General features: G+C 49.7%; 11 protein-coding genes across 11 annotated transcripts; 8 read left to right on the forward strand and 3 right to left on the reverse strand.

Annotated features, from left to right (window-relative positions):
• Positions 1-2,595: 2,595 nt before the first annotated feature.
• On the forward strand, positions 2,596-3,720 carry PHATRDRAFT_31431 (predicted protein; the record flags this gene model as incomplete). The annotated part of the gene is made up of 1 exon (XM_002176479.1): positions 2,596-3,720. The coding sequence occupies one exon, from the start codon at positions 2,596-2,598 to the stop codon at positions 3,718-3,720; it is 1,125 nt and encodes a 374-aa protein (XP_002176515.1).
• A 1,932-nt stretch (positions 3,721-5,652) lies between these two features.
• Positions 5,653-6,324, forward strand: PHATRDRAFT_31432 (predicted protein; the record flags this gene model as incomplete). The annotated part of the gene is made up of 1 exon (XM_002176480.1): positions 5,653-6,324. The coding sequence occupies one exon, from the start codon at positions 5,653-5,655 to the stop codon at positions 6,322-6,324; it is 672 nt and encodes a 223-aa protein (XP_002176516.1).
• A 269-nt stretch (positions 6,325-6,593) lies between these two features.
• PHATRDRAFT_31433 (predicted protein) lies at positions 6,594-8,766 on the reverse strand (the record flags this gene model as incomplete). Its single annotated transcript, XM_002176977.1, has 3 exons — positions 6,594-6,844; positions 6,970-8,464; positions 8,587-8,766. 3 exons carry the CDS (start codon positions 8,764-8,766, stop codon positions 6,594-6,596), a joined length of 1,926 nt encoding a protein of 641 aa, XP_002177013.1.
• A 927-nt stretch (positions 8,767-9,693) lies between these two features.
• Positions 9,694-10,146, forward strand: PHATRDRAFT_31434 (predicted protein; the record flags this gene model as incomplete). The annotated part of the gene is made up of 1 exon (XM_002176481.1): positions 9,694-10,146. One exon carries the CDS (start codon positions 9,694-9,696, stop codon positions 10,144-10,146), a length of 453 nt encoding a protein of 150 aa, XP_002176517.1.
• A 135-nt stretch (positions 10,147-10,281) lies between these two features.
• Positions 10,282-11,270, reverse strand: PHATRDRAFT_42446 (predicted protein). The gene has a single exon (XM_002176978.1). It carries the CDS (start codon positions 11,241-11,243, stop codon positions 10,296-10,298), a length of 948 nt encoding a protein of 315 aa, XP_002177014.1. The 5' UTR covers positions 11,244-11,270; the 3' UTR covers positions 10,282-10,295.
• Positions 11,271-11,650: 380 nt separating this feature from the next.
• Positions 11,651-12,487, forward strand: PHATRDRAFT_31436 (predicted protein; the record flags this gene model as incomplete). Its single annotated transcript, XM_002176482.1, has 3 exons — positions 11,651-11,773; positions 11,796-12,252; positions 12,351-12,487. 3 exons carry the CDS (start codon positions 11,651-11,653, stop codon positions 12,485-12,487), a joined length of 717 nt encoding a protein of 238 aa, XP_002176518.1.
• An 810-nt stretch (positions 12,488-13,297) lies between these two features.
• On the forward strand, positions 13,298-14,070 carry PHATRDRAFT_31437 (predicted protein; the record flags this gene model as incomplete). The annotated part of the gene is made up of 2 exons (XM_002176483.1): positions 13,298-13,817; positions 13,889-14,070. The coding sequence occupies 2 exons, from the start codon at positions 13,298-13,300 to the stop codon at positions 14,068-14,070; spliced, it is 702 nt and encodes a 233-aa protein (XP_002176519.1).
• A 348-nt stretch (positions 14,071-14,418) lies between these two features.
• Positions 14,419-16,068, forward strand: Fba4 (cytosolic aldolase). The gene is made up of 3 exons (XM_002176484.1): positions 14,419-14,563; positions 14,657-14,712; positions 14,801-16,068. The coding sequence occupies exons 1-3, from the start codon at positions 14,444-14,446 to the stop codon at positions 15,522-15,524; spliced, it is 900 nt and encodes a 299-aa protein (XP_002176520.1). The 5' UTR covers positions 14,419-14,443; the 3' UTR covers positions 15,525-16,068.
• A 1,646-nt stretch (positions 16,069-17,714) lies between these two features.
• Positions 17,715-18,249, forward strand: ACPZ (acyl carrier protein; the record flags this gene model as incomplete). The annotated part of the gene is made up of 2 exons (XM_002176485.1): positions 17,715-17,843; positions 17,995-18,249. 2 exons carry the CDS (start codon positions 17,715-17,717, stop codon positions 18,247-18,249), a joined length of 384 nt encoding a protein of 127 aa, XP_002176521.1.
• Positions 18,250-18,455: 206 nt separating this feature from the next.
• Positions 18,456-20,179, reverse strand: PHATRDRAFT_17166 (predicted protein). Its single transcript, XM_002176979.1, has one exon. The coding sequence runs from the start codon at positions 20,016-20,018 to the stop codon at positions 18,516-18,518; it is 1,503 nt and encodes a 500-aa protein (XP_002177015.1). The 5' UTR covers positions 20,019-20,179; the 3' UTR covers positions 18,456-18,515.
• Positions 20,180-21,318: 1,139 nt separating this feature from the next.
• PHATRDRAFT_31442 (predicted protein) lies at positions 21,319-22,287 on the forward strand (the record flags this gene model as incomplete). Its single annotated transcript, XM_002176486.1, has 1 exon — positions 21,319-22,287. The coding sequence occupies one exon, from the start codon at positions 21,319-21,321 to the stop codon at positions 22,285-22,287; it is 969 nt and encodes a 322-aa protein (XP_002176522.1).
• Between the last annotated feature and the right edge of the window lie 990 nt (positions 22,288-23,277).

Consider the following 23,277-nt stretch of genomic DNA (forward strand, 5'->3'; position numbering starts at 1 on the left):
ATGTTTGTCTAATCAAAAAATCAGGTGATGATTGTCGGATCGGTGCCCGAAACATAAAACGGAAGGTCGACGTTGCTGGAATATTTTACAATCTGCTTGCTAGGCGGTGGTTTTGAAATGTGACGTTGGGAAAGCGAGCAGCCAGGCACCAAGGATTGTTCATGTTTTCTAAAATTTGAGAAATAGAAAAGAGCGAGGCAGAAAAAAAGCAATGAGTCATTCACTTCTATTCCAGGAGTGATGATTATATGTGAGCTGCCTGCTTACTTTGAGAGCGTGCCCACCCACCACAAGTGAAGGCAACATTTAGGTCAGAGCTTGCAACTGACTGCAAGGCAAAACATTGCATAGCCAAGTCTCCCAGTTTGGTCCATTTCTTCTCGCACACATCAAAGTTTCTGACAATGGAAAAGACATTCATCCTCCGGCGGTCTTGATATGTGTAGGAAACCCCTCCGAAGTTGATTACACTACGACCATCGTTTGCCACAACCAAACCGCTTGCATCTCTGGGAGCATTTAATGCGTCCAGAGGCCCCTCGTGCGAAATATTCGCAAAAACATACCATGCGCCTAGTCGGTATGGATCAGCTAACTGTATACTTGCATCTGTACTCCATCCCCCAGACGGAAAATCAAACCCAAGAATAGTCGAAGACTGATTGCCATAGGACGATTTTCGATAGTTTAGAATCAGCATTCTTCTTGGATCATCGGGACTGCACAACCCGGCAGGAATCTCAACAGCATTGCCGTGGTCTAGACCATACGGTAAAGCACCAAATGGATAGTGCCATTTTTCCGCCTCTCGATCATAACAAGAGACATAAGGGAGGAATTCTCCCGCGTCGTGAGAACCGTGGGTTCCACCAAAGGCGCAAATGTGAGGGGCTTTGTCGGATCCGTAAATATCCACAGCTGCGGCGGCACATGCACCACCGGCAAACGGAAGACGAGGGCCTGCGCGAATATTCATGGTTGCGACATCAATGATCCGAACGTACTCCGAGCTCGTTTCATTGTTGACTGTATCACCATGGAATCCACAAGGGAGCCAAATCTCTTTGCCCATCTGGTCCAACGTATCAACCATCACGGCTGAAACATGATTGAGGTCATTCAAGGGCTTGCCGGCAGCGTCCGTTCCGTTGCTTGTGACAATGTGCTGCGTACCCGACAGCAAATCAATCATCTCCACGCTCCTCGAGAAACGCCCCAGGATATTCACTAAAACCTGGCTTGTTTCGGATTCTAGTAGCACACTGTCGTGATTCCGAGTGGGGCTCTGCAATGGTTTCGGTAACGCCCAGATTCGAACGGTGTCTGGCACTCGCTCCATCGCCGGTTCACTTTCTAAAAGCCGGAAAAATTCCCGCTGATCAGTAAAAAAGTTGTTCATCCATTCCAGCTTCCCCCGAAGAAAATATGGTTTGAAGCCGCCAACTTCAAACGGTGACAGTACTCTTGGAGAGACCTCAGCTCTAGGTGATTCAGTACCCTTCCATACATCAAAATCGGAAGACCGGATTTTGCAAAAATTTAACATCACCATCAGGATAAGGAATGGGGCCATGATCGTTTGCAGAATCCATCTGGTTGATTGGGACTGTTTGGGTTTTGCAGGATTCACTGGTTGACCAGTCCTCAACGAAAGTATTGGCATACTCACTTGTTTGCTATCCACAAGTGCGTTGTGTCGAAGTCGATCTCACACGAAAACGCAGTGTTGCTCCGATGGATCGCCCTTTCCAGAACTGTGTGTCGTCTCCCTGAACACAGTGAACACACGCATTACTGCGTTAACCAACTACCGGTACTTTCTCAAGAATCACGATTATTCTCTATCCAGGACTGGTACCAGAAATGGCTACGTACTTTCCTACAAGTGAAGATTCACAAGATTTCGTGGGACCGCCAAGAATGTGTCAGGGAAACACCGTACAATGGGGTCTTCCTGAAGACAGTGAACACGCATTACTGCGTTAACAAACTACCGTTACTTTCTCAAGAATCACGATTATTCTCTATCCAGACTCATGATTGTGATCCATCCAGGACTCAAATCCCTGTGCAATCTTTCTGTGACAGCTGTTGCTCTCTATCTAAACCGAAGATCGCAGATATGCACCTATGCACGCAGTTTCTGTTGAGTCTCCACAGACTTGGTTTCTAACTGAAGACCCTTTTTGCTAAGCTAAGAGTAAATAGTCATAACGCAAGTAACCGTCAAGTTTACTGAGAGTTCGTTGTCCAAAGTGTTACTGCATCTAGTGTCTAGTCTACTTCTGTCCTATATTGAGGACCCATCCTCAATAAAGGACATTTTCCAAACCTCTAGAACTATACATTATACTCAGATCTGTTTAAAACAAATGCTACCATCGTGTTCCCCATGCTCTGAAATGTCTTGGGAGAGCATGGCATGCTCTATTTCTTAACATTTTAAGAGCATTTGTCGTCAGTGCTAGGGTTACTCAAAATATATTTGCTTTTTTTTTCGACCCGAACTGAGCCATTCTCGAGTCAATGTAGTGTCCATTGCATCCCTCATAGTCAACCTTTTATACACAACTTACACCAAGCTCATTACAAATTATGTCAGAAGGGGATTCCCGCCGAAAGATTGGTGCTCAGGTGACAGCGAAGGCCTGTCATGTTGTCCATTTGAGTGAGTGTGCTCGGCGATACGGTGCTTTGAGGACCACCAAGGTTGTTGTGGGGACTGTTGTGGAGGTCAACAATACCAGAAAGGCGCCAAACAACCGTGTATCAACCTTCATTACTGCTGACTTTGATATTGGCGGAGGATCAGTCAAGCGGAGCACTCTGAACATCCGTAGCGTCAAACTCTTCAAACCGGACCAGTCGACAGTACCATCCAGTCCCGCAGCACCAATACCGGCAGTAGACAACGCAGACACAGATTTGGCCGTTCCAGAGCAAGAGGAAGGAGAAGCGGTCTTGCAGGAGACTTCTCCTGATGAAGAATTGGAATTTCCAGCACAACCGATGATGGAAATTGGAATAGCTGCGGGGGAACAGGTAGCAGGACCTACCGCACAAGTAGCCATGCAGGTTTGGGGTGTTGAAGACGCTTCCTTTGTAATGGCTCATGAAACAAAGTGGTATGCTGACAAGCAAGCTACATTGATTGATATAAATGGCAGTGTCCAAAGTAAGCAGTTTGGCATCAATACACCAATTGGCGACCTTCTTGGTCCAGACTCTGACATTGATGGAAAATATTCGCGGCTGCAATATTTTCTTCTCATGTTTCCACCCGACCAACTGAGCGCCATGTGTCAGCTAACAAATGTGCAGCTTGTCCAACAGAACAAGCACTGCATGTCAACAGGAGAGCTGCTTCGATTCTTTGGCATTCTAATTCTTGCGACAAAATTTGAATTTAGCAGTCGATCGCAATTGTGGTCCACAACCGCGCCGTCAAAATACATTCCTGCCCCTGCATTCGGAAAAACAGGAATGTCGCGGCAGCGCTTTGATGATCTTTGGCGAAATATCCGATGGAGCAACCAGTGTCCTGAACGGCCGGAAGGTATGAGCTCCCATACGTTTCGGTGGCAACTTGTTGATGATTTTGTTGAAAGATACAACAATCATCGAGCCAATACTTTCAAACCATCTCATCTTATTTGTGTGGATGAATCAATGTCGCGATGGTATGGACAAGGGGGGGGGGGGGGGGGGGGGAATGGATAAATCATGGACTCCCCAATTATGTGGCTATTGACCGAAAGCCCGAAAACGGTTGTGAGATTCAAAATGCCGCATGCGGCTGTTCGGGTATCATGCTTTGATTGAAGGTTGTAAAGGGTAAGACAGCAACAGAAAATGATGGGGACTACAATGAACAGTTGCTGCATGGAACAAAGATCCTCAAAGAGCTTGTCCTTCCTTGGTGGTGGACGGATCGGATTGTTTGCGCTGACTTGTATTTTTCATCTGTTGGTACAGCTATGGAGTTGCAGCGACATGGTTTGAGATTTATTGGAGTTGTAAAACAGCAACAAAACAATATCCGATGAGATACCTTTCGACTTTAGAGTTGAACCAGAGAGGCGAACGGAGAGGGCTTGTGATGCGAGATGTTGATACAAATTATAGCACTCTGTTGGCTTTTGTGTGGATGGACAGGGACCGCCGATATTTTGTGTCGAGTGCTTCCAGTCTGGATGCAGGCAAGCCCTATGTACGCTATCGTTGGAGACAGATTGACCAATCTCCGGATGCAGATCCAGAGAGGCTGGAAATTATCATTCCACAGCCCAAAGCAGCGGAATTATACTATTCTGCATGTGGGATGATTGACAGGCACAATCGAAGTCGTCAGGATACACTGATGCTTGAACGAAAGTTGGGTACAACAAATTGGTCGACAAGGGTTAACCTCTCAATATTTGGAATGATTGTTGTTGACACTTGGTTGGCCTACAGTCTGTGTACAGGAATAGGAAGAGCTAACGGGAGAGAAGAAAAGCAGAAAGACTTCTACACTGCCTTGGCTGAGGAGCTAGTGGATAACCAATACGACAATGTTGGAAGTCGCAGAGTTTTCGTGGAGGCAAATTTGGACAATGACAGCCCAGCACTTTCAAGGACTACGGGAGAACCAAGAAGTGGCCTGTACGCACATCTAACACCAACCAAAAAAAGAAGAAAGAACAAAGACGGTAGTTTTAGCAGCAATAGACTACAAGGACGATGCTTGGTGTGTTCCAAGAAGACAACATATGTTTGCTCAGTGTGCAAAGATGAAGAAACACCTCACTCCAGAGAACCGTGGGTTTGTTATACCACCAAGGGGAAGCTGTGCTATGCAAACCACATGGCTACCTGTCACGGCGCCTAACGAACAATATGGTACAAGTTTTATGTATGCATGTCCTATTTTAAATAGTAAAAGTGTGATTCTTGATCACCATGGTCAAATTCCATTTTTGTGTAGAATTTTGTACTACCGCTACAGGATTACTTTATGTTTTTGCTTCTTTTCTTGTCCTATATATAGGACAACGGCCGGTAGACTAGACACTAGTAGTGTTGAATACTGTGCTTTCTTTGAAGTATTGGTATTTGAGAACAGTCAGTTCTGAATACAGGCAGTTGCTTGTCAATCCAAATGGACCAGACTGCTCTTTCAACTCTGTGCACGGACGGATAATTGCCAATCTCCTGGATTAATTAAGCCTTTGGTGTCGTATATATCTGTAATTGCCCATAGTTACAAAAGAATATATATCAGATCAGACCAATATACTTAGTGCTAGACATCTTTTCGTCGGTCGAACTTTCCTGTCGTATGGACGGCTTTGGATGCCTTTGCATTGGCCAAAACTGGAAAACGATAAACAATTATACCAGTGGGACAACATCCACGTCCCACCCTTACTCCTGAGAGTTAGGACGACGGGAAGGAAGAGTGTAACACCATGGGCATTTTCTCCCTCCCTGCACTTGCAAACTAGATACTCTTGTCTTTCGTTATTACTGTTTGCGATCTACCGTTTCGCAGTATTTTCATTGCCATCCTGTGAATTTCTACCTGAGGCAGATACTCGACCACGTTGACGGCGGCAACGAACAAAACCGAGCGCTTGCTGTCTCGTTGCCGTTTCCTGCGGTATCTTCGCCATGTCGGCCGAAGCGTCCACGGCTGCGCAAGAACTGGCCGAAACCGAGCAACAATTGGCGGACGTGGAAGAACTCTTGCGGGCTGCTCCGGAAGATCTGTCGTTGCAGAGCCTGCGCTCGGACTTGCAACAACTTTTGGAAATCACGCGGCTATCGTCAGCCCCATCACAATCATCACCTCCCCCCTTCGCATCGTCCATATCCGCAGCGATCACTACTGATACCAGTCCCATAGCCAAAAGACCTGTGGACGCATCCGGCACCAACGTCGACGACGACAACGGTGATAACGACGGTCCTTCCCATCCCCACGGCGGCAACGATGACGCTGATACGCATGAACCTGCCAAAAAGAAAAAGAAAAAAGAGAAATTGCTTCGTGACTTTGCCGTGCCGTCCCACCTGATTCCCTTGGATACGGACAGTGAAGCGGAACGCAATCGCAAACGTCGCGCGCTAAAATCCCTCAAAAGTAAACACCGAGAACAACAAAAACACCAACAAGCCAATCAGAAACAGAAATCTTGGCAATCCTTTCAGAAGAAAAAGGGGCATACGGACACCAGCAGCATGTTTGCCACGACCGACGCCAAAGTAGGCGTCGTAGCCGCGTCAACTGGAGGCCGACAATGGACCGACTTTGCGGAACGCCAGCGCCACGCCAAAAAGTAAATGTGTTCCATATCACAAAAATCACGACACTGTGAGACGTTGGTGATCCATTGGTGAGCGCATGGGATGCCGAGTCTCGTTGTACCATACTAGACTGCGAAACCGTGTGTTGCCAGTTTTCATAAATGAATAAAGTAGGCATGATGGATGTTCTTGGAAACAAACGCGTTCACTGTACGCATGCTAAAAAGGAGACGCGAAAATGCCAACAATTTACACTTAATGGTCCTCTATATATACTAAACGAAACTCACGGTCTCGGGTGTGTTTTAAAAGAATTTGGTGGACTTTTGACGGAGAATATAGAGAGCAAAAATACGGGCGACCCCGAACAGCGCTACGAGCACCAACCAATTCCACCACGTCTCGTCCGGGTCGGCGTCAATGTTCGAGACCAAGTCGTTGCAAGCATTGTTGGCTTCTGGATTACCAGGATCGCAATCGTAGAATTCTTCCACCAAGAGAATGCGAATGGCGTAGGTCAAGGTACAAAGGTAACGAGCCCAGCGCAACCAGACAGCTGTAGCATAAATATGAGAAATGAATTTGTCGTGTGAGAAACGCATCACACGGTGGTTCCAAAAATCGGTCGGTACAGACAGGGCGGGACCGCCATCTTTGCACAGCTCAACACCGACCACTTACGAATCAAATCAGGCACGACAAAGAAGCCGGCAAAGAGCATCTGCGGCACAAACAAAATCGGCAACATTTCCTGTGCTAGTTTGGGATCCTCCACGGAACAACCCAGCAACACGGCCAACGCCGTACTGGCCATGGCGAGAGAGTACGTAACGGCCCAAAACAAACCAAAGGACAGTTGAAAGCCGATCATAAAGTACGTGATAATGGCCTGCACAAATACCTGAAGTCCAGTCACCACGGCTTCCATGGTCAATCGCGATAAAAAGTAAGAAATGACCGAATAGTGATTGGTGGAATACTCGCGCAAAAAGACGGGGCGTTCTTCGGGAAAGGACAACAGGGCGGGTTGGGCGGTCCCGAACATGCTCATAAGGAGGACCATAATGAGGGCACCAAAGTGGGACTGCAGATTGACCGCGACAGTGGGATCAGTCTTGCCCACATCCAAAAAGATGATACCAACCAAGACTCCCAAAAAGATGGTGAGGCCAAAGCGGGCACCAAGAGCCGTAACATCCCGACGCAAGTTGTTAATTTCACGAGTAAAGAGCAGCTTGACCTGCGTCACGAGACCGGGGGGTTTGGTGTCGTACACGTCAACACCACGAGCAGTGCGACGGGTAACGGTAATCCCGAGAGCATCCTTTCCGTCATCCGGAACAAAGGCTTCCCCCATTTTGCGTTCGTCGGTGGGGAAGAATCCATCCTCGTTGAGTTGCTTGACGGGCACCGACTGTGCAACGTTCATGATGAAATCGGCCGGATTGTAGTTGGGAGGATTGGGATGTCCTCGAGAGGCAAAGAAGTCCGGCACTCCGTGGACCGAGCCGGTGTACATGACGCGTCCCTTGTTCATGAGGATCAAATGGTCGAAGGAATTGAAGATTTCCGAAGAAGGCTGATGGATCGTAAAGAAAACGGACGATCCGGCGTTGGCTACCTTTTTGAGAACCTGACATAACTGCACGGCACTGAAGGAATCCAAACCACTGGTAGGCTCGTCGAGAAAGACCAAGGCAGGCTTGACGACGAGTTCGACCCCGACCGAAGTACGCTTACGTTCTCCTCCGGAAATTCCCTTGATGAGTTCCCCTCCGACAATGGAATCGGCACAGGCCGTGAGTCCTAGTTCGGTGATCATGCGGTCGGTGAGTTTGTCGAGCTGGTGATCTGTCGTAGCTCTGGGTAGACGCAACTTGGCGGAAAAGCGAATGGCCTCCCGGGGCGTCGAAGTGACCTGCAAGGAATCGTCCTGCGCAACAAAGGCAATCAGCTTGCGGACCTTGATGTTGGTCGGATCGACGGAATAGTTGTTGAGACGAACGTCGCTTTCGATCTTGACGCGTCCGTGCGAACTGGCGCGACCGGCGAGAATATTCAAAAGCGACGTTTTGCCGGCTCCGGAAGGACCCATGACCGCCGTCGTTTGCTTCTCCGGTACCTCGCCCCACACGTTATCGAGAAGTTTGCGTTCGGACTCCTCACCCTTTCCAGCCTATATGTGGGGGATAGCGGCGACGACAATGACGATGAGAATGCGAGCGAGGACGATCGAACAACGATGCGCTACGGCAGAACGATACACAACAAAACCTTTACATCGTCGTTCGCACGTACCAAGGTCATGTGAATGTTAGTCCAGGTGAGGGTTTTGCCTTCGCGTGGAGCAAAGGGATCATCATGCTTGTCGAGCTCGCTGTCGTCGCGATCCAGTACCCGAGGGTTATTATTGTTACTGTCGTCCGCGATTTCGTTGCCGTAGTTCCCGGTACCGTCTCCGGATTCAACGTCTTCCATTGCGGTGGTAGTCTGGGCAGTGCTCATTTCAAAAATACTGTGGCGATTTATGTTTACAGTCAGTAGATGAATGAATGCAAGAGACGGACCCAAGCTTTGGGGACCTTGGTTTTTCTTTGTTGACGGAACAATTTCTCAGTGTTCCATATGAGTAGGGTACCTCCTACCTATATTCCTTTGACATGAAGCTTTTTTTCTCGTATTGCATGGCAGGGGGGCAGACGAGCGCCAACCAACTCCCAGTCAGAGACAAACAGCCCAGCCCAGCCCAGCCCTATCCTAATCATACTAAGTGTAAACTGTACCCATGGATCACCGAGGAAGCCGTGAGAGTCGGACGTTCGCACAGTTCGTGCCATCTGCGCGCTGGCCGTCCAACAGGTGGGGAAGCATCTGTGTTCCTGAGAATTCCACGGATCCAAGTAGTTGTCTGACTTCCTACGACATGTCACAAGTACGTACTACGTCTAGTTCCAGGCTCCGAAGGCGGACTGTCGTCGTTCGAGACATAGTGACGTAGAGAACATCCCTTTTTTGTTGTTCGACGTCCAGACGAAAGATACCTCTGACGACAAAATACTGTACCAGGTAACGTCACATAATTAGGGTCGTCGTGACGACGGACCCACGTGTGTCAACCACTTTCAAAAAAGACTCGTTCGTCCCCTGGAACGCCCGATGGGTGACACCACTTTTGATGTGCCCAGAGAGAATACACACTGGCGATTCATAGTGAGCGTCGTCTTTCCCGCCATATATATATAGGTAGGTACCGTACCTGCCAACCGTATCAATCCTTCACTACCTGCTCCCTCGAGGCGTGTGGCGAAACACAAGAGAGAGTGTACCGGACGGAACGGAACGAGAACACGAGAACAGTCACTGACGATTGCTTGTGTGAAGGCGTTGACAGTAACAACCGAATTCATGGTATCCCTGCGGACCGAACGTAGCGCATCACCTCTACCGTTAGCACCGCACGCGATCGCCCATCTTGTCCATTCGCGCGACGAAGCTTCCGTTGCCCCGACACCATCACCACTTCCGCATCAAACAAAGCGACAAACGGCCCAACCGTCCTTGCTTGTTTTCTTGCATTCCTTGCTACGCATTCTTCACCTTCCAACGATCATGAACGCTGCCGTGACCATTTTCAGTCTCGGTATTGGCGTCGGCATCATTCTGGGGGATTCCTTTCGCGAGCACGAAACGACGTATCGCACGGTCCAGACGACCCACGACGAAAACGGAAACCGTCAAAGAGACCATCACAACGACTCCAGCCCCGCTACGTTTCGACCCCACGTGGATGCTTTGACGGCGGCCACCGCGGCGTCCTGGCAGACTTCGGAATCGGCACACTTGCTACCGGCTCAGTAACGGGTTCGAGTGGGAACCAAAACCGAGGATTGCTACGGTTCGAATGTCCCGTGCCCGGCTCCGGTGACCACATCTCTGATATATATATATATATATATATATATGTAGGATTGTAAAACAATTGTTGCCGTCGTCGTAAGCCGTTCCATTTACTTATTCTTGTCGGAGTCGTTGCCACCGGCAGTTGCGGAGGAAGTCGACACTGGTGGGACCAGGACGCTATATATTTGATCCCAACACCGTTGCTTCAACTCGTCGCGAGACTCGGTACCTTTCACGGGAATCGACGGGTGCACCGTGATCGTGATCGGTTCCGGCGTCGATCGTCCCCACAACAAACTGACTGGATAGGCACAATTCCAAGCGTTGCGAGGAAGGCCAATTGACAGCGGAATCAGTGTACTTTTATTGTCCAAGGCAACCTTAAAGGCACCGTCCTTGAACTCTCGTCGATTCGCAATCCACCGCGTGCCTTGCGGAAAGAAAAACATGGGCACCCCGGATTGCACCGCCGCGTTGGATTTCTCAAACAGGTTGGATACGGACTGTTTGTTCCGACCTTGTCGTTGAATCAGCACGTGGCCGGATAGCCACATGATTTGACCCACTCCGGGCAGGTACAGGACCGATTGCTTGGCGATCCATTTGAACCTCCGTCCCAGGTAGTAGACGACGCCGACATCAATTTGACTTTCGTGATTCGCCACGTACACTGGTGCGGGGTTCTTATCGTTCGGTGGTAAATGTTCCGTTCCGTCGACTCGGACGGGTCCGACGAAAAGAGTCACACAGATTCGTGCGACGGTCGCCTCGACCCATTGATTGCCTTCGTACTCAATATCGGAACGTCCCAACTGTAGACACCATTTTGCACTAATCAGGATGGAACCTACCAAACACAACACGAACCATACGATATTGAACCAAAACACTTTGATCATTCCCCAGATTGACAGTGACGGCAAACTGGACGGTTGCCAAATCTTATATTCCTGTCGGACGGCAACGGCCGCTGCCAACGTCATGGCACCCACCGCATAAATACCGTATATCTTGCCAATCAGTACCGCGACTGATTGAACCGTAGATAAGTCCATGATCGACGCACGGGGCCACTAAAAGAAAGTCTTACCGGTGGAGGTCGTCCTTTGAACAACACAACAACCTAAGGCACGCAAGACGCGAGAGACAGTGCAGTAGAAAGACAGCAGTTTCCAATTTGGTCCGCCTTTCACAATCAGTCACTTATTGAAAACCCCAAACCTCTCTTTCGAAAACCCGGAAGTGCTTGAGTTCGAGTACCGAACGGCCCGAAACACACGTCAGCTTTCGGTCGACTCGGGCTAGGCCCGTCGATCATTTTGGACGAACTACCGGATCATTTGCAGTATAATTCGTTCTTGCTTACTGTTTGTTACCTCTTGGCGTTCCATTCCTTACCGTTGTCCATTGACAGTAAGGGGGAAATTCTTACACGAGCTTTTTTACGAAAAAGATTTGTCGAATGAAGACTGCTACGTTGCTTCCTCTAGCTTTGTGCAGTACCGTCGCCTGGGCGTTTACTCCATCCAGCCCGACACGACAACGTATCGGGCGAGCATCGAAATCGACGAGCTTCACCGGTAGCGTAACACCGACCACTCGTCGAGAACTTGGGACCGGCCGAGGCTTGGTCCGCCTACAACGGAGCCCTCGAGGCGAATCCTTTGATTGTCAAGTCAGTCACTGCCGGTATCATTCTGGGAGCAGCTGACTTGGCAGGGCAAACTCTAGAGGATTTTCAAAAGAAACAAGAAGGTGATGCGCAAGAAGCGCTCGAGGAATTCGGGATTGATTGGCTTCGCTCGGCGCGGTTTGCTATCTTTGGGCTCGTACTACAGGCTCCCTGGAATCACTTCTACTATCTGGCTTTGGACGGACAGATCCCTCCCACCACAGAGCCCTTCACCACCACCAACGGCATCAAAGTTCTCATCGATCAGTTTGTACAAGCTCCAATATTTACCGTGTTGATCTTTGTATTCTTGGGGACTTTGGAAGGCAAGACTCCTAGCGCCATTAAGAATCAACTGAATAACGACTACAAGGACACTATCTTGGCCAATTGTAAGTTCAGTTTCCACGGCACCTCCTATGGAGATTTTCGTTGACAAGTGAGATGCATACATGCTTCTAACAGTCTGTGTAACATTCCCTCTCGACAGGGAAACTATGGCTGCCGGCGACTGTCATTAACATTGGTTTTGTACCTCCATTGTTTCGAGTGCTCTATTTGAATGGAGTCTTCTTCTTTTGGTCTATTTACCTTTCGCTAAAGCTCAACAAAAAGGACGAAGCCTAAGCATAGGTCCGACAGGGTGTATAGAAAAAATGCAAAGCAACCTTGTCCTCCAAAGGTGTGCATTACAAAAACCGCTGCTATTTTGCCAGTAGTTTTGGTCCGGCAGACTGTCGCCTAGAGGACCGTAGGAGCTACACACGGGGACAGCGCAACTCAGACCCAAGCAGACCTTTGGAGTATTCTTTTGGATATATCGTAGGTTTATGCCAATACTATAACACTACTCACAGTCATGACATAACGTGTGATATGTTGGGATGGTGGCAATGAAATCTATTGTGGAGGCCCGTTTGTTGTCCTGCCAAGGGGAATTGTACACGGAAAAGCCAGAATCAAGAACTCCAATTTGAGACGGTTATGGATGCAATAGTGTTGATTTCAATTATATTAGTATTGGAACGGCAAGATAAGGACTTTCAAGTTGTGAATAGTTTGCAGTAGCCTTTTTGAATTTGACGTCAAAACGGTGATTGAAATGAAACCCCACTCAAGGGCTTCTTACAGCGGCATCGTGCCAGTTCTTGCCGATAAATGTGGACACCAGGAGCAAGAAATTGATCAGAAACGTAGGAGCTGACAGTGGATCTGGAGGATTGTGCGACGCAATCCATGAGCTTTCGGTCAGAGTTGCATGTGACCCTGTCGCATTCCCGGGTCGCGTATTGCAGTCCAAATACCTACACGTTCAGACTTTGTTCGGCAACAAAAAGTTAGCGTCGCGTTTCGTAGAATCAAAATATCCTTTAGGCCAAGTTTTCCCCCATTGCCAAACATCAAACATTTGCGGAAAACGTAAAGGCGGGACACAAAATGGGAAGCGAACAGTCACCACTTCTGCTCTACAGCAGTCTCGTTAAAGAATCAGCACCACAAGGCATAGAGCAACCCTGTCAAACAGGTGCAGCAAACAATCAAGATGAGGTCCTAAATCTGCAAAACCCTCATGCAAGACTTTCCCTATCGAGAAGTCTGTCGGAAACGTGGGATTCGTATTACTTTATTCTTGAAAAACATCCGCTTCTCGTCAAAAGCATAACCGCTTTTTTCATTTTAGGAGGCGGAGATCTCTGCGGACAAGGGCTCGAGCATTGGCGTGGTACCGCACAGGTTTTCGGCATAGACTGGGTACGTGCCGGAAGGTTTGCGATCTTTGGACTGATTGGTGCACCTTGGAGCCATTATTATTTTCATTATCTGGACTACTTCCTCCCACCATCGGAGCATCCGTTCTCGGTGACAACTGCTCTGAAACTGCTGATTGATCAAGGCATCCAAGCTCCTGCATTGTTAGCCGTTATCATTTCTGCGCTCAGTATACTCAAAGGCGAAGGTCTAGAAGGGGCCAATCATGATCTTTCTATAAATTACATGGATGCGCTTTATGCCAATTGTAAGTTACAGTGCGCCATCATTTTGAGGTTATGCACATGCTCAACTTTTGCTTTTCGAGCACAGGGAAGCTATGGATACCGGCATCACTAGTGAATCTTGCTTTTGTCAAGCCAACGTTGAGAGTCCTTTATGTGAACGTCATTTTTTTCGTCTGGACCATTATTTTGTCGGTCATGTTGAATCAGAGTTGACAATCGGAAAGTATAGGCCTATCGGATAAAACTGTTAGAGCGTACCATATGAGAAAGCGAGAACTGGCCGCTGAAGCATCGCGCGCGCAGTCTGCAAATTTGTAGAGCTTCAAGTCGTGAGGTCGAGGCCTCCTCACGCAGATCTAGATAAAAACACATTAGTGATGAGATCTTTTTGACAAGGCACGACCTAAAATAGCCTCCCTATAAATGAGCCTATCAGATTTCACGAACCCAGCCTTCGCTTCGTTTCCAGAACACTCTCGAATCTTGTGCTTCTTCGTTGACAGCCCCTGGGTCACGCAGAGGGGACAACGACTTCGCATCCATAAATTCAAGAGAAAGATATAGACGCAGTTGCAAACTAGATACGATGTTGATGGTTGGTCCAATGTTCGAAAAGGTCTTGAAGGCCGACGGTTTTATCGCCGCCCTCGACCAGAGCGGCGGCAGTACACCAAAAGCTTTGCGATTGTACGGCATATCGGATGATGTACGTTTTCAAAATTGATAGGATTACAATGCGGATAGCCCGTTTGCGAGTATTCCTCACGCTCTCTTTTGTGTGTTTGGAATTGACTTACAGTCCTACGTCGAAGGCGAGAAAAGCATGTTTGACAAGGTCCACGAAATGAGGACGAGGTGAGTCGAATTCAAAATGAGCATTCCTCGAGTAAAAGACGGACATGCAACAGGCCCTTACCTGACCGACAATGTTTGTCCCCGATAGAATCATTACGAGTAAAGCCTTTGATGGCGACCGGATCCTCGGAGCCATTTTGTTTGAAGATACGATGGACCGCGACATCGAAGGTCAGTCTACGGGGCACTATTTGTGGCAAAAGCGCAACATTGTACCGTTCTTAAAGATCGACAAGGGGCTGGCCTCGGAAGCGTCCGGCGTGCAGCTGATGAAACCGATACCTGGCCTCGACGAATTACTCAAGCGGGGCAAAGGCAACGGCATGTTCGGCACCAAAATGCGGTCAGTCATTAAGAAGGCAAACGCCGAGGGAATCAAAGCCATCGTGGACCAGCAGTTCGAACTGGCCAAGGAGATCATCGCGGCAGAGCTCATCCCCATCATCGAACCGGAAGTTGACATTCACAGTGAAGAAAAAGAGGAGTGTGAGACAATCTTGAAAAAGTGCATCCTGGACCACTTGAATCAACTCAAGAGTTCGGATATGGTCATGTTGAAGCTGACACTACCGTCTCAGCAAAACTTTTACAAGGAGTGCATTGATCACCCACAATGCATGCGCGTGGTGGCGCTGTCCGGTGGATACGAACGCGAACGAGCGAACGAAATTCTGTCGCAGCAAAAGGGCATGATTGCGAGCTTTTCTCGTGCCCTCACGCAAGACATGAAACACGGCATGACGGAAGACGAATTTGACGAAAAACTCGACCAGGCCATTGCCAGTATCTACAAAGCTTCCAAGGCAGGTTAATTGTCACGTAGTAGAATACCTACAGGTACACTTAAATTGACTGGGTTTACGCTAAGTAACACCACGTTTTCTACGGATTGTTCCTACAGACGCCTCATATCTAGGTTTTTGTCGACTGCAACAGTGTCCATTCGTTCCGGTATTTGTCTTTCAAGTGGTGTTGCAAATCGTCGTCGAACTCGGCGTCGTCCAGCTGTCGAAAATTGACAATAGCGGCGGGGACTCCGCATACGATTGCCAACGGGGGTACGGGTTTGGTCACAATAGATTTGGCGGTGACTACCGCTCCGTCTCCGACCACGATATTGCCCAATACAGACCCTCCGTCTTGTACAATAACCCCATTGCCAATTTTCGGATGGCGGTCGCCTGCTTCCTTACCGGTTCCACCTAAAGTGACGCCCTCCAAGATGCTAACGTCGTTGCCCAGCACGGCCGTTTCGCCAATGACGACGCCAGCTCCGACGCGGACGTATATTCCGTGGCCCATGCGGCAAGCCGGATGAATATCGGCGGAGAATTTGCGACTGACAGTGGACTGCATGTATTTGGCCAAGCCAGTGCGTCCCGCCAGCCAAAGTCGGTGACCCACTCGGTAGGCCACGAGTGCGTGGTATCCGTTGTGAAAGAGGACTGCCGACAGGCAAACATTAAGTGTGTGGGGCAGACGAAACGTGAGTCCAGGCGATTTAGATTGATAGATCGCTGGGCAAAAACGAACAATACGATGAGCGGCGGGGCCGGTGAGAGGTACTTACGGGCAGTCATGGCGTTCTCCACACTAGGAGTCCGTGTAGCCACAGCTTGTAGATCCAGTCGTATCGACTGCTCGTCGTCGGGATTGATCATTTCGAGAAAGAGGCTTTTGATTTCGGTGGCGGGTATCAGTTCGGTTTCAATTTCGTGCGCAATGCGGGTACAAATGGCTTCGAGCAAGGAAGGTTGCGAGAGTATTCCTTGATACAGTTGAGGACCGGCTTCCGGTTCGATACGCAAAGCGGACGACGCTTCGTATTGGATTTGTTCCCAAAAGATGTCCACATCTCCATCGTTGCCTCGGTTCCGCCGCGTTAATCGCACAAACTCGTCGTACTCGTAGACAGAATCCAAGAGAGGGGAACGGTAGGCAATATCACCGGGTCGATTGTGGGGTATTCCGACGTGGGGATCCCGGGATGCCGCGTGCGTCACCAAGGATAACCCTCGCGGTACTCCGAGTCGCACGCATCGCATGTGTACAGGAGCAACGAAGCCGACGGCGCCCCCGATGACCATCACTGCAATGGCGCACGCCATTGCGATGACGAGAGCCATATTGATTCAGCCTCCTCTAGTACACAACAACTATGCAAATCGTCCTTGCTCTACAAGAGTCAATCCCGTTGAACCATGGTTGATAAGAACGTTTGTTTGTTTCGTTTCGATGAGGGTTGTACCGACAGAAAGACACCGACAACCACCCTGTAGAAATACATGTGTTCCTTCATGGTCAGCGAGCAGGAAAAAAATCGAGTGTCCCGCAATGGGGGGCGTGAGACAGGATCCGTGAGAAGGGTTGGCTTCCAGTTAGGGGTTGGGATGCTGGGAAACTGAACCTCCAAAACACATGTGTCCAAAGGAGTTAGTACGACGACCTATAGTGGAACGAAACGGTAGGTACGGACCGACGGAAAAGCCTGTTCCGGACATGACGTATGCGCGACACGGAGGGCCGCAGCGTTGGCGTGGTTCCGACCGACCGTTCGCCTGACTGACCGACAGAAAGAAAGAGAGGATCTTGGCGTACCGCGGCAGGGCACTGCCGCAGTGTACCCTATGGAAGCAACCAGCGCGAAGAGTCCACGTGATGCATCCACTAACAACTAACTAACTAACAGTCCAACGAACGATTCTATCTCTCTCCCTCTCAGACTTGTTTTGTAATTCTTTCTCTCACATTCTCGTACATAGATCAAGGTATGTACTTTTATCTCATCGAAACTGCGAGTCACCCGCTTTACCGAAATGGACGGGGAATACTCGAAATAGCGCGACGCCGCTTCCAAGGGAGGACGCGCGACAAGCCCAAGACGTTGGCACGTTGTGTGGCTCCATCGGTCCTGAAACCTCTCGTTCTCTTGCAGCCACCACTGACTCTTGCCTCTTTTCTGCATGCTGATCTGCATCCATCGGTTCCTTGACACTGTAGTTATGTTTTCCGCCGCACGTCTTGTAGCTTCTCGTGTCGCCACCCGGGCGACCTCCCACGCAATTATGGGGGCCTTGCGACCTCCGCCACCATCTCTGGCCTACACGATGCGACACTTTTCCGCTCCTCCGGTACGTACGCCCTTTAGTATTTTCGGTCATGATGGAATGCTGAATTTGGAAGGCTGAACGTCGAATACTGACTGTTGCTACTTTCATACCATTGCCACTCCCGCTAATTTTATTCGTACCCAACGCAATCCGTGCTCGATACCACAAACAGGCCTTTTTGGACCCCGCCGAAGTCTTGGATCGCATTGTTACCGTCGTCAAAAACTTTGATCAAGTTGATCCTGCCAAGGTCAATCCCGCCGTCAAGTTTGCCGACGACTTGGGATTGGATAGTTTGGATATCGTGGAAGTTGTCATGGCTATTGAGGACGAATTCGCCATTGAAATTCCCGACCAAGAAGCCGACAAGATGTCCAGTATCGCCGATGCCGTTGAATACATTTCCACCCATCCCATGGCCAAGTAAATCATTACACGGAAACGACACCCTAGAAAGATGGTGGAGCGGGCAACACACGGCTCGGGCTGTATCGCACCCTACACCGTTGCACTAGTACTAACGAGTCAATATAACAAAAATCACCAATCTTGTCCCATCATGCGACTCACATACGTCGACCACCACACTGGCACCGTTCAGTGTTTTACAAAAACAAAAGGGAATAAGGTCTACTACTACTACTACAATCACCGCCACGACTTGTCGTGTTTATGCGAACCAATCGTTGCGTGCTACCGACCGCTCCTCCGGTTGCGTGGATTGCCCTCTAGGACGGCTGTATCCACCCACCGCACAATCGTAAAGACACCACCAATCGTGGCCATGAGTCGAATCAACAAGTGGGTCAAGGGGACGCTCACCGGATGAATTTCCACGGCAAACGGATAAATCTCGTACAGAAAGAACACACCGGGTAGGACGGAATTTCGTACGTGATGATGATCGTGGGTTCGGTGACCCCCACCGGCGTGGACGGCCGCTTGTTTCGGGTCCTCGGCGACGGCCTCCTCCGGCAGGTATTCCTTCATCAGCGGCCGGAACCGTTCCGTATAAAAGTAGCGGTTCGTCTCGAATGTTCCGGATTCGTCGCGGCGGCCACCCGGACCCAAGTAGGTGGTGGGCACTACCTTGATAAAGTACTGGAAGAGACCCGTGGTGCCGTGTTCGGGAGTCACCATTTTGGTCACCCCGTTGAGACTCGACGAATCAAGGTTTCCGGACTTTGTCTTGCCCTGAATCTCGGGTCCGAAACTTAAATGGTGAATCACGTGCGAAGCATTGTAGTGTTCGGAATCCTCCGGATCGAACACGTGGATATGACGTCCGTCGCGTTGCAGGCCTTCTCCCATGGCAATGTGAAAATTCCCAGCCACTCGATTGAGCGACATGAATCCGGACAAGTTACAACCTTCCCCCTGTATCAAGGGCCGTAGTTTCTTTTGATCCCGACCTTCCCGAATGCACTGTTCCGCGGTATAGAGGACTAAATCGGTCCGCCAGCCCTTGAGCTTGTAGGCATCCAACAAGGCGTCGCAGTTGTTGCAGCAGGCGTCGACGTCGGGTTGGGCGCCGTAACACGGTCCGCAGTACGTGTCCGGGAGCGGATCTTGGCGTAGTTTGGCCTTGCGCGATTGTTCCTGCTCGTGCTGGTTGCTCTGCAGGATCTCGGCCTGGCCGTACCGTCCAGTCCGATCCATTTTGCGTTTGGTCAGCGTGTCTTCAATGTTCAATTGCGAATCACCAGCCACGTCCATAACATCGACGTGCAAATCATCACAAGCGAGACTGGGAAAGGTAATGTTAAGATTAACTCTCATGCGTTGACCCAAACTGGTATCGACCCGTACGTGGTCCACCGTGTCTCGATTATGCGAGAGCCAACTGGCGGTTTCGGCCAAGGCCAGGACGGCAATTAGTAGGTACGCTACGAGTGAGGCGAGACCCCCACGATCCGTCTGCACCGTGTATTCCGTATCGACTTTGGGAAAGAGGAAATCCAGCTTCTTGACGGCAACGGAGGTAGCCGAGACGGACCTTTTCTGGGGTGGGGATGTGCGTGTGTTGTTCCGCGAGGTGTAGTCGACGGACGGATCCACCATGCGTCTCCGGAGTTGGTGGGAAGGAGATACAGTCGCTGTGGGGCTGTTCCCACCGTCGTATCCGTACGATGACGACGTTTGTCCCCCTCCAACAAAGGAACCGGCACCGTTGGCGGCATCGTGGGAACCGTTCATACGAATCGGTTGGTTGGTTGATTGATTGATAATGGATTGATATTGGATTGGTAACTCCCAGGACCCGAGACAATCTTCTACCGCGAATGAATGGTGGTATTTCAACAGTAGCAGCAAAGTCACCACCGAAGGACACTCCAGACCTCTAGAGCTAGAGATACCTTACCATACACCGGCAGTGTTACGGTCAGCATCCATCCGTCACGGTCATAGATTACTTACAGACTGTAGTGGCCCATGGTCGGTGAAGGCTTGCTATTGCCGGGTGTTTTTCCTATTGTAGCACAATCGCCGACTGGTACTACCAATGACAGCGATCTACTTTCGAGAAGGAATTAGGGTCATGCGGAACGTATAACAATTGATACCACCTACCGGACGAATGAATGCCCGAACAAATTCTTCCGCGTGTCCCAGATGAGGACATTCTCCATCGCTCACTGATAGAATTCACGTCGTCGAAGATTCTACGGAATCTCATAGATACAACAAAAATATCAAAGCCAATCGCGTGGTGATGTATAGGTTTCAACGTGGAAGTGTGAGAATGACGCTGTACGTTCTCCAGTGGCGGATGGGTCGATGACACCGAAGACGAGAGTCAGTCGTTCTGCCGTGGTCTGGGAATCTAGCGGTAATGTAAGTCGAGAGTAGCAGTAGTTCCAGGTACGTACCAACCGTACCGACTCGTATCCCCACCAACCATCACTGGAGGAGGCCAACCAAAATGAATACGTACCGAAAGTGACGGCGGACCTACGAAAACATCACACGCGTAGTTCTCTTCTTCTTCCTCGCCGCCCACACTTCCTCGAGCTTTTGGTTCCAACGATCGAACGACACACGATTTGCGCCCCTTTTTTGGAATTCCCGGCTACCAAAGCAACGAACGAACGAACGAACCAAACCAATTGGAGTACCACCCCCACTTATTCTCATATCACTTGTGCAGGCAATGAATGGCCATCGAATACGTGTCCCTCTCTGCTGGTCGATATTGTTTTGGTTGTCGATATTCCAAAGTTCCCGGGCCTTTCAGACAGTCACAAGAACTCGTGGAAGGAATCTTCCGATACCGAACACGCTCTCCGTTGCACGAGCTAAGAGCTCCGGAGTTTCCACACCGCACTCTTGCTTACAGTCAATGAGTCCTTCCCATCACTCGCAACATGCTTCCACCGCAATTAGAATACGAAAACATTTGACAAAATCTGGCTGGCAGCGAAAACGCTCACAAACCTCGGGACCCCCAGCATCCCGAACCAACAAATTCGGATGGGCCCTGGGAGTCGGCACCATCATGGGAATTCTTTGGTCCAGTTTTGCTAGTGGGGCACACGCCGCATCGTCCATGACTGCCGCCAAGCCGACAATCTTGGGGAGTAACGCGGTCAATAACTTTGCCGGAGCCTTCCCGACACTCCGAGTCGTCTCGACAGCCCTGCTTCTCGTGTCCTCTTTTGGAGGTGTCCTTCTCCAACTGGCATTACGACAGCTACAATATGGGGCAGCCTGGTACATGACGCAACTAGCGCTCTACCCCGTGCTCACCAAGAGTGCAACGGCCGCTCTCATTGGGTACATTGGGGATTACATGGCGCAATGGCTGGAGTACAAACTGGAGCAGAATCATCAGAAAGGCGTAATCGGCGGCGGCTCCTGCGACGGTACCCAACAACACCACAAAATCTCTCTGAACAGTTCAAATTCAAGGGTCTCCGCCCGTAGTAATCTGTCTATCCATGGCACCTACGATCTGCGACGTGGTCTCTCCATCATGACGGACGGCTTACTTATCTCCGGACCGCTCATGCACTTTGGATACGCATTCTTTGAACACCTCGTGCCCGTTTCGACTTCGCCCCTCGCTGCGATGTTACACGTGATTGCTGATTCTATTCTGCTCGATAGCATCTTTGTCGCCACCACCTTTCTCGTCACCGGATTGTTTGAAGGGTACCGGTGGCAACACTTGTCGTCGCATTTACGATCCGATTACTCCTCCACCCTCAAGGCCAGTTGGGGCACCAGTCTGGCACTCATGCCACTCGAATTCGTCTGCTTCCGATACTTGCCAGTAAGCCTGCGAGTCTTGGCCGTCAACTTTATTGACGTGGTTTGGGATGCCGTCATCAGTTTCATGGTGCACCGGAAGCGCAAATCCAAGCAAGTAACCACGGAAAGTCTGGGGACCGCCACAAATGATGCCGTGCTTTGTGACGAACCCACACTGCGACGGCCTAAAATTGAACCGGCATTTGCATCCTAAACTCGAGCCAACCCCTTCTTGTACCGATCTACTCTTGCCAATAATATCTAAACAACCATCCAGCTAGCACGGCGTTTCTTTGTACGAAGCTTTACCACAAAATTGGAAAATCTTGGTAGCATGGAACACATATGCGCTTCTAATTGCAGCCGGTAGTCCACAAACCTTCTTGCGTGCACTCTCATTGAGGGAGTTGCTCGGTTTAGGCTAGCAGGCCTGTAGATCGCCAGCAACGTAACCGAAAGATCGGATTGAAGGGGTCGTCTTTTCGGCAGTGCATCCTTCGTCTGTTCCTCACAGCCGACAGGCTATTGCTTCCGGCAACGGCCTTCACAAACAATCTCGACGAGTCTTCGCACTTCAGTCATCGCTCATCTCTGAAACAAACAGAGCTGTGGATATCAATCCGTTGTGATAGAATTGACGAATCCGACGTGGGCCGTACCAGGATGTTTCCGTAGTGGGCTACTTCATCTAATGACCGCGAATTGGAACTGTGACAGAACATATAGCAAGGTTTGAATATCGAACCTCTCTCTTTTGGGGAAATGTTCATAAAAAAACCGGAATATATATCATGTGAAGTAGAAGAAGTCAAAAACCAGTCCATAAAAATGTGCAGATGGTTTCAGGTATGTTTCTGTCTGACGTAGGTATATCTATCTTTCTTCCACGGCCACGCGTATGACTGAACTTGTGACTCCAGCTCCGGGGCCTGATTGCACAGCTGGCCATACCACCATCAGTGGCAAAGCGAACCCCTGGCTGAGGTGGTATCGTTTCACGACCGCCTCTTGAAATTCTTTCCTATAAGATATATCATTGCTTAACTAGAAATATCGATGTGGCCGAGGGCTACGTGGTACCGTCCCTGCGTCAGCTCCGAACGCTTCCGAACAGTAGATTCGGTGCAGTATTTCTGAGCATTCCGTGAGAATTGCTATTGCCCTTCTCTTCGGCTGTCCCGGTTTCGGGTGGTCTCGGTGGATG

The sequence above is a fragment of the Phaeodactylum tricornutum genome, chromosome 1 (assembly GCF_000150955.2).
Source record: "Phaeodactylum tricornutum CCAP 1055/1 chromosome 1, whole genome shotgun sequence".
Lineage (NCBI taxonomy): Eukaryota > Bacillariophyta > Bacillariophyceae > Surirellales > Neidiaceae > Phaeodactylum > Phaeodactylum tricornutum.

Excerpts from the sequence above, each read along its gene's own strand:
- Fba4 (XM_002176484.1), top strand. The coding sequence starts at position 14,444 with ATGTTGATGGTTGGTCCAATGTTCGAAAAGGTCTTGAAGGCCGACGGT. Across the intron at positions 14,564-14,656 it reads TGTACGGCATATCGGATGAT|TCCTACGTCGAAGGCGAGAA; the intron begins GTACGTTTTCAA and ends ATTGACTTACAG. Across the intron at positions 14,713-14,800 it reads GTCCACGAAATGAGGACGAG|AATCATTACGAGTAAAGCCT; the intron begins GTGAGTCGAATT and ends TGTCCCCGATAG.
- PHATRDRAFT_17166 (XM_002176979.1), bottom strand. The coding sequence starts at position 20,018 with ATGAACGGTTCCCACGATGCCGCCAACGGTGCCGGTTCCTTTGTTGGA.
- PHATRDRAFT_42446 (XM_002176978.1), bottom strand. The coding sequence starts at position 11,243 with ATGGACTTATCTACGGTTCAATCAGTCGCGGTACTGATTGGCAAGATA.